This window comes from Cervus canadensis, chromosome 4, assembly GCF_019320065.1.
Source record: "Cervus canadensis isolate Bull #8, Minnesota chromosome 4, ASM1932006v1, whole genome shotgun sequence".
Taxonomy (NCBI): Eukaryota; Metazoa; Chordata; class Mammalia; order Artiodactyla; family Cervidae; genus Cervus; species Cervus canadensis.
In genome coordinates this window covers 86,458,574-86,467,466 of record NC_057389.1, presented here as the reverse complement: position 1 = coordinate 86,467,466, position 8,893 = coordinate 86,458,574, and the positions used below count along the sequence as shown (strand labels likewise).

Here is an 8,893-nt window from a genome sequence, read left to right as displayed (position 1 = left end):
CGGTGGTTATCACCACCTCCTTTCTACAGAAGAGGAAATCGAGGCTCAGAAAACATCCCGTGAGCCAAGGTTACAGAGCATGTCCATGGCACGCGTCCGGGTCGCGCCATGACTGCGCCGGCGGTTTCGCTGGGGGCAGCTGGGGCAGCCGGGCCCCCCGGCTCTGACACACGGGGAAACCGAGGCCCAGGAGCGGCCGTCCCGGCCACTCGGCCAGCAGGGGCCGCGGCGCGGCGGGGGCGCGCCGGGCCCAAGGTCACCGCGCCGGCCTGCCCGGGGGAGGCGGATGGGTGGGGATCCGCGGGCCTCCCCGGGCGCGCGCCCCCCCCCCTCGGCGGCGCGCACGGGGCCCGGGAAGCAGAAGCGGCGGCGGCGGCGGCAGCAGCAGGTGGAGCCGGAGCCTCCGCGCAGCCGAGGCCGCGGCCACTGCCGGCGTCGCCGCCATTAGACAATAGGAGCGGCGGCCGGGCGTGCGGGGAGGCGGGCGGCGGGGAGGGGCGGGGAGGGGCGCCGGGCGCGCAGGAAGCGGGGCCCGGGGCGCGCCGGGGCCGGGCGCGCGGGGAGGGGGCGCAGGAAGCGGGCGAGGCCGGGCGCGGGAGGCGGCGGCGGCGGCGGCCCCGGGAGCTCCCGATCGGCGCCGGGACAAAGGCGCGGCCGCCGGCGCCCCGAGCAGCCCGAGCCGGGGCGCACAGCCGGGGCGCAGCCCGCGCCCCCCGCCGCGACTGACATGATGTTTCCACAAAGCAGGCATTCGGTAAGCGGGGCCCGCCGGCCCGGCGCCCACCCCATCCGGGCCCGGCACCCCCCAGTTCCTGGCCGGGCCATCCCCCCAGCTCTGGGCCCTGCGTCCTCCCAGGTTCCGGTCCAGTCCCCCCAGTTCCCAGCCGAACCATTCCCTCCCCCAGGTTCGGGCCCTGCCCCCCCCCCCACAGGGCCAAACTCAGCCCCCCTCTCTAGGTCCAAGCCCTGCGCCCCCAACTCCAGATCCCAGCCGGGCTACCCCCACCCCCAGCTCCCAGCTCGGCATCTCCCCCCCAACTCCTGGGCCCAGTCCCCTCTAGCTCTGGGCCCAGCGCTACTCCCCACCCCCGCCGCCAGCTCCCGGACTCCTTCCCATCCCCCGTAGCTCCCGGCCCCCCTCCCGGCTTCCGGGACCAGAGCACCCCCCCTTGGTTCCAAGCCAGGTCCCCTCCAGCTCCCAGCTTAGATCCCCCCACCCCGCGCCAGCCCGGGCCCTGGGCACCCCCCCAAGCCAGGCTGGGCCTCGGCGGCCTTGGCCTCAGGCCTAGGGCGCCCCGGAAGCCCCACCAGGCACCTCTAAGGCTGGGGGTGCTTTCGGGGTCCGGGAGTCGGGGGAGACCCGAGGCGCACCCCTCCCGGAAGAGCGCGGCCCAGAGGAAGGGTGCTCAGAATCAGGGGTGCCCCCCCCGGAAATTTCAGGCGGTGAGAGAGGCCCCTCCCCCAAGGGGACTAGGCTAGGAAACCTCATTCCCCCCCAACTTGGGGGGGTCTCTCTAGGACGCGTTCTCCTCCCCCCAGAGGCAACTGGGCGCTCAGAGTGCACCCCCTCCCGGCGCTTTGGAGGCGCGGTAGAGGGCGCACCCTGCCCCCACCAAGGGCGGGCCTTCAGACGCACCCCCGCAGCCGGGGTGGCGGGGGACGAGCGACTCCGGGCGCACCCACCCCCCCTTGGAGAGGCGGGGGCAGGAAGCGAGGGCGGGGGCCGCGCCAGGAGCTGTAAACACGGGCCCGGGAAGTGGGGCAGGGGTGCGGGGGGGGCGCTGCAGCTGCGCCTGCCGCCGCCTTGGGGCCTCCTTGGCGGGGGAGAGGTGGATGTCTGCCCTGTGGGGTCCTGACCCGGGCCGCCGCCCCCTCCGCACAGGGCTCGTCGCACCTCCCCCAGCAACTCAAATTCACTACTTCGGACTCCTGCGATCGCATCAAAGATGAGTTTCAACTGCTGCAGGCTCAGTACCACAGGTGAGCTGGGGGCTGGGAGCTGGGAGAAGGTGGAGCCCCTTGCTCTGATGGAGCCCCTTGCCCCAGACTGAGGCGTGGAGCGGAGATTGTGGCCTCTGCTTTATATACAGACTTCAAAAAATAGAGACCTTGAAGGTCTTAGGTGGCGGGCACTGTCTTTACCACTTCAGGGATATGACATTCATTTATTTAGTCTTTAAGACAGTCCCATTTTGTAGATGAGAAATCTGAGGCATCAAAAATGTCAATAATTTGCCCAGACTCAGTTATCTGGCTTTAGGGCTCCTCTCCCCACCCCCACACCAATGGATAAAAGACTCCCCCAGCATCTGGAATTGGTGATTGATTCTCCACCTCCCCAAAGCCCTCCACCCACGCACCCCCAAATCTGTAGCCTGTTATCTCTCTGCCTGGTTTTGGAGAGAGAGTTCCTGTCACCCAGCAGGAAGGTGATTCTCCCTCCAGAATTGAATCTGACTAAAGGGTTTTGCCATGTGCCTGATCTAAAGAGAAAGGAACTATTTTTATTTTCATTTTGCACTTGAAAAAACTTAAGCCCAGAGATTTTCTGAGGTTGCACAGCAACAAAGTAGCAAGATTTATACCCTATCTCTGGGTTGAAGAAAGCAGATCCTCAAGGCTCTGCTACAGAGGAGGGCTTTGCCTGGGAATCAGAGGAGGAATTTATATATCACTGGGGTTTTGGGCCCTCCCTGGACCTGTTTACCCACACAGAAGTATTTTTTGAAGGATCCTGGGATTTCTCCAAGAAGAAATTGGAAAGAGTGATATATTTGTTCTTTAGGGGGTACTGCCCATTCTCCCCATTTGCTGAAGAGTGAACATCCATCCTTTTGTTTCGTCTTCCCTGCTGTCCTATCATTGTGCCCATTTCAAAGATGAGGAATCAGAGGCATAGATGATTGAAGGGCAGGCCTAGGGACTTTGTTCTGATCCTGTGATATGGAGGGTTTAGGGGCTTTGCGCAACAGATCTGGCCTTTCTGAGTCTCTCCAGGGGGTCCCCTCTCCCTGCCTGGCCCAAGCCCACATCACAGTGACCACTGGAGCCGATCCAATTCTAGAGATGGTGCCAGAGCTCTGTGTGACCTCAGATAGGTCACACCCCCTCTCTGAGCTTCAGTCTCCGTTCGCTGGGCTTGGGCTTCCTGCTGCACACTGAGGGCTTCTACCGTGTTGGGGCTGTCACAGTATCTACCAGTCCCTCAGCAAAGGCCAGAAATGCCGAATTTGGAATGAAATTGCCTGAGTTTATTTTTAATGGTGGTCACACATGGACATTTTTAAAGAGAATCAGGCTAAGTGTGGCTCACCTGTAAAGCCAGGTATACAAGTCGTGGTCAGTCTGGCGGAACGAAATTTTAAGTCTCCTGGGGTGACCACAAGATCAATGAAGTATTTATTGGGTACTTACTGTATGCCAGCATGAAGAACGTTTCTGGTCTTAATTCATCTTGTCCTCACCACCCTACCCTGGGAGGCTGGAGCTCAGCAGACTCAGCGACCAAGACCCAGAGAGGTAGAGGCGTTTGCCCAGAGTCACACAGCATCAGAGTGGCGGGGCTGAACTTTGGACCCAGTCTATCTAGCTTGCGTTTGTGCCCTCACCTTTCTACCTGTCACCCTGACACCCCCTTGGGGGCTTTTGAGAAATGTCCAAAGCTCATCCTTGCTGGGGCAACCCAAGAGAGGAGGGGGGTCACCAACTCTATTACCCAGTGATGGAAGTTTATACCCCTCCCCCCAGCCAGGGAAATCAGAGGTCACAAGAGGGGCTGGGTGCCTTTGAAGATTCCTAAGTGCATTCAGTCCAGAGCCCTACCAGTGGGCTCCGGGCCCTTGCAACCTCTCAACAAAGTCTGTCTATTCCTTCTTTGCTGGAGAGTTTTGCCCAGTGGGTGGGAGTATGACCTTTGAAGCCAGCTTCCTGGCTGTGTGACCTTGAGCCTGTTCACTCAACCTCTCTGAGCATCCATTGCATCGTCTTTATAAAGGAGACTGACGTTAACAGCCCTGACCCCGTTGGATTTCACGATAGGAAAAAGTTTTCTTTGAATCCCTGTCTGACCTACAGTCAGGGTATTTACTCTGACTTCTGTTTTTATTATTTTCATTGTTTTCGCCCCACTTCTTCAAGATGGGTTTCATCATCCCCAGTTTCCAGCTAATGCACCTGAGGCTCCCCTTCCCCCCCTTCTTTCTGACCCTCACCAAAGTTTGGGGTTCCCTTGCACAATGGGGGGGACCTCATCCCAGCCCCGGCCCTCCCCCTCTTCTTCTTCAGTCTGAAACTCGAATGTGACAAGCTGGCCAGCGAGAAGTCAGAAATGCAGCGTCATTACGTGATGGTAAGCCAGCCCAGGGGTCCGGTGGGCAGGGCCAGAGGACCCCAGGTCCCCCTCCAGCACTAGCAGCTGCTGTCTCAACCCTAGCCATCTCCTCTGGGATGTGCGAGGAGTCAGGGTCTGCTCTCCGTTCAGCCAGCCCCTGGCCGGGCTGAGTTCATCTTGTTGGCCTGGCTGCCGGCCCGGGCAGTGGCCGAGGTGCCAAACCACCGGGTTGCAGCCTGGGCCTGCCAGGTCCCTGGCTGTCCTTGGCAGCGGAGGAGCCGGTGGCTGTGAAAGCCAGGAACTGGGGTGGGGGGGGGATGTTGTTGATCCCTCCCCTCCCCACCCCCACTGTCTGAGCATCCCAGGCTTAACCCCTCCTAGTCCAAGCTTGGGAGGAGGACTCCTGAAGGGCCCCCTCCCCAGGCAGGAGGCTGACACTCTTTTGAGGTGGGTGGGTGGGAGGGAGGGAGGGGGCGGCACTGCCTTCTTGGGCCTGACGTTGGAGACCCTGCCCCTGCACACTGCTGGAATCACTTGCTTTGCTTCCTATGCACCAAGTGGTGATTTCTGCATTAAAACCCCTGCCTCAGTCCAGCCCAGAGCCCACTTCCCCCGGGCCATGGGGGAGGCAGAGCTGGACAAGGAACCTCTGGACTCAGAGGGATGGGGCTGGGGGACTCCAGAAGGGTGTGCTCCCGTTGGAGAAAGGCTGCACGGAGAAGGAAGCATTGCAGCTGGGGTCCTGGTGACTGGATAGGAGCCAGCGGGGCAGAGAGGGGAGGCCGCACAAACCTGGCTTTCTCCCCCCATCTTCCTTGGGGGGTGATGGGGAGTCATAGGAGGGTTTAGAGCAGGGGAGGGGCAGGGTCACATGTGGGGCGTGAGGAGAGGGAGCCGCTGGCCCCAGAGGCAGACCCAACAGGATTTGTTTATCCTTGATTATTTATACCCAGGAAGACAAACTTCCCTGGAGTCCGGGGCCACCCGCAGACAAGACACATAAAGATAAAAGATTAGGAGCCTTGGAATGTGTGTGTGTGTGTGTGTGTGTGTGTGTGTGTGTGTAGGGGGTGAGGTCATTATTCCAGAAATGGGGCACTCAGGTCCCCACTGGTGTCCCTAGCATCCTCACCAGGCACCTGGGCCCCAGCTCCAGGTGTGGGTGTCTCCCCGCTTCCGCCTCCATCTCTCTCGCCTGCCCTCCCCTCCCCCTACCTCTCCCTTTCTCCCCCTCTTTGTCTCTCTCTGTCACTTTCCCCTGTGTCTTTTGTCTCTGGAGCCCCACATCCTTCACCCGCCCCCATTTCTGTCTCCCCCCCATACAGTACTACGAGATGTCCTATGGCTTGAACATCGAGATGCACAAGCAGGTATGCCCCCTTCCCCCCTCCTCCGCCCCACACCCCCTGCCCAGGCAGGTAGGAACCCGCCACCCCTTGGCTGAGCACCAAGTCTGCCTTGGTATCCTGTTACCTCCAGAGCCCCCCCACTTCTGTTCTTTCTCAGGCCTCCCTGGGAGGTTTTTCTCCCTGAGGGGGAGGGCAGAGGCTTTCCCAGGACCTGCCACCCCCACCCCATTGTGTCTCTTTTGTGACAGCCCTGGGAGAGGGGGGTAATGTGACGTGCCAACCCACCCTCCAAACCCTATCTCAGGTGTGTTATAGAATTCTGATGCCAGCTGCCCCCATCTCTTCCTCCCTCCCTCCCACAGAATGCTCACTACCTACAAGGCATCGGGCATCTTTCCAGGGCCACCCAGACTCCAAGCCACTGAGCCTGGATTTCCCTCTGTCCTGGGCTCTTAGCTACCCTCAGAGGCTCAGCCCCAGGGGCCACTTTTGCTGCTGAGCAGGTGCCCATGGGCCTGATGAGTTGATATGACCCTGGGCCGAGCCGGCCTCCTCTTGGATTAGACAGAACCACTGGGCCTCCCAGGGCTGGTCCGTACCTGCCCTGGCAGGCTGCTGCCCAGGGCTGAAGTGTCTGTGTGTTCCAGGCTGAAATCGTCAAGAGGCTAAATGGGATATGTGCCCAGGTCCTGCCCTACCTGTCCCAAGAGGTGAGCGGAGCCCCGGGGGTGGGGGGGGCGGGGGGGGGTGTCTGCTGGGAGGAGATAGACCCTGAACTTCCCTCAGCCCCGCCCCTCTGTAGCCATCTGCGTGCCCCAGGGCATATGCCTGCCTTCTCTGGACCTCCCAGCCCTCAGCCAGTCTGTGCAGGAGAAACCCCAGGGGTGAAGGGAGGGACCTCACCCAGCTGTGGAATTCCCAGCCGTGTGAGTCATTGCACTGTAAAAATGTCAGCTACAATGCCAAACACTGCACCAAGAATTTTGTTTCTGCCTTTCACCTTCCTGAGATTCATCTGCCTGGTCCTGCCGGCCGTCGGGGGTACAGGAAGGCACTCCGCACACAGAGGCAGACATACAAACAGACACAGATGCAACAGACATACACACAGATGCAACACATAGACATACCGCACATGGACACACAAATGGACTACGTACCCAACTCTTCCTCTTCTGTTTCCTGGGATTCTCAGTGTGAAACCCACTGTATGCGCACACACACACGTCTGGGTCACGTAAGGCCCCTCTGCTCTCTGCCAGATTTACTGCTGATAATTCATCATTTTCTTTTTAAACTCTGCTGGTACCTTGGGGTCCCACAGGGGATGCCCAGGGACAATTCCAGGAGGACACCATGGAAGCCCCAGAGAAGGGGGTTCTTAGGACCTTGAAGATCTAGCTTTATGGTTTCCTTTCATAGCAGGGGCTCCCTGGTAGCCAAGGCACAAAAGGAACTTGGCAGATTTTAGCATCTGATAGCCAGAGAGACAAATTTTCAGGGAAAGCTGGGGAATTGCCCCGAACCTCGACTTAGACCCAGTCCTGCCAGAATTCACTGGGCCTTCCCAGGCTGTGGAGGAAGAGGAACTTGGGTTAGCAGACCTCAGATCTCTTCCATTAGCAGTCCTGGTCTGAGCTCTTAGAAGCTTTGACTTCTTTGCATGCGGCATTGGTCATAGTCCACAGTTTCCTAAGATTCTGGTACCAAGCCCTTTGTGCGTCTCTATGTATCCCATTTTCCAGATGAAGAGACTGAGGCTTGGTGAATCCACTGGGGAGAGGGGAGTTTCCCGAGGGGAGAGATGGGAAATCATGGAGAGGGAGGGCTCTAACAGTGAAGATGGGAGTGGGGCTTCTTCTGGGCTCCGTGCCACAAATCCTAGCAAGATGGGGTGAATCATCTGACACCTCTCCACCCCCCACCCCCTACTTTCCAGCACCAGCAGCAGGTCTTGGGAGCCATCGAGAGGGCTAAGCAGGTCACTGCTCCTGAGCTGAACTCCATCATCCGAGTATGTCTTGTCTGAGGTCTTGTGGGGGGGGATAGGGGAGGGACAGGTGGGCTCAAGGGGGCTAACGCTCCCCTGTTTGTGTACTGCAGCAGCAGCTCCAAGCCCACCAGCTGTCTCAGCTGCAGGCTCTGGCCCTGCCCCTGACCCCCCTGCCTGTGGGGCTGCAGCCCCCTTCTCTGCCGGCGGTCAGCGCGGGCACCGGCCTCCTCTCTCTGTCGGCGCTGGGCTCCCAGGCCCACCTCTCCAAGGAAGACAAAAACGGGCATGACGGTGACACCCACCAGGAGGATGACGGCGAGAAGTCGGATTAGTGGGCGGCTGGGATGGGGAGGGTGGGGGGTGGGACAGAGGGGAGACAGACACTGAGAGAGGAAGGTTCAGCACGCGAGACACAGTAATAGCTTGGGATTGGCCAAACTCCGGTAGTATTTATGGTAGCTGCCTGCTGGGGCTGTCGCCCTGCTTCTGTGCCCTACCCTGGCTCGGCTCCTACCCCCAATTCCTGGCCTCCCTCCTCCTCCCCTGTAGCTTGAATGGGTCAGTACCCACTCATACCACAGATGAGGCAAGCTAAGGCCTGGAGATGCAGGTGGGAGGCCAGGTCCTAAGGGAGCAAAACCTCGAGAGGTCCAACACCCCCTGTATTTCCCTGATTCACACACATGTAACTGACAGTCTGCCCGCCAGGGGGGACCCCCACCTCAGGGGACACCCAGCCTCCCATCCTGGCACTGCATGCAAACACAATGCTAGCTGCCCCTCCCCACCCTGGGCACCCTGCGTCTCTCCCTCCCACCCACTCACCCTCCATGAGTTCCTGATGCCTGCACCCACAAAAGAGAGGGGCCACTGACAGCAATCTTAGCCCCAGGGGAACAGAGTGGGGCCAGCAACTCAGAATTCCCTTTCTCCCCTTCCCGAATAAAGATGAGGGTACTCAAGTTGTCTTGGTTTTTATTTCCCCCCCTCCCTTTTCCAGTATACTAGCTTGTCTTTTAAGAAAAGGGATATTAAAAAAAGGAAAAAGACAGAAAAATGGAAAAAAAAAAAAAAGCAACACCCACACCTGTGTCTGTATATAGCCTTTTAGACTGTCAGCTTTTGTTGTGTTCAGTCGTTTGATCTCTACGGAGAGAAGTGAAAATGCTGTATCGAGGGTGGGCTTAGCTGTGCCTTTCAAATAAAGACGTGAGAAGGTTG

At 59.4% G+C, this 8,893-nt stretch overlaps 1 protein-coding gene across 1 annotated transcript; it reads left to right on the top strand.

Annotated features, from left to right (window-relative positions):
* Positions 1 to 424: 424 nt before the first annotated feature.
* TLE5 (TLE family member 5, transcriptional modulator) lies at positions 425 to 8,893 on the top strand. Its single transcript, XM_043466169.1, has 7 exons — positions 425 to 754; positions 1,883 to 1,980; positions 4,285 to 4,348; positions 5,656 to 5,700; positions 6,327 to 6,389; positions 7,619 to 7,693; positions 7,783 to 8,893. The coding sequence occupies exons 1-7, from the start codon at positions 728 to 730 to the stop codon at positions 8,002 to 8,004; spliced, it is 594 nt and encodes a 197-aa protein (XP_043322104.1). The 5' UTR covers positions 425 to 727; the 3' UTR covers positions 8,005 to 8,893.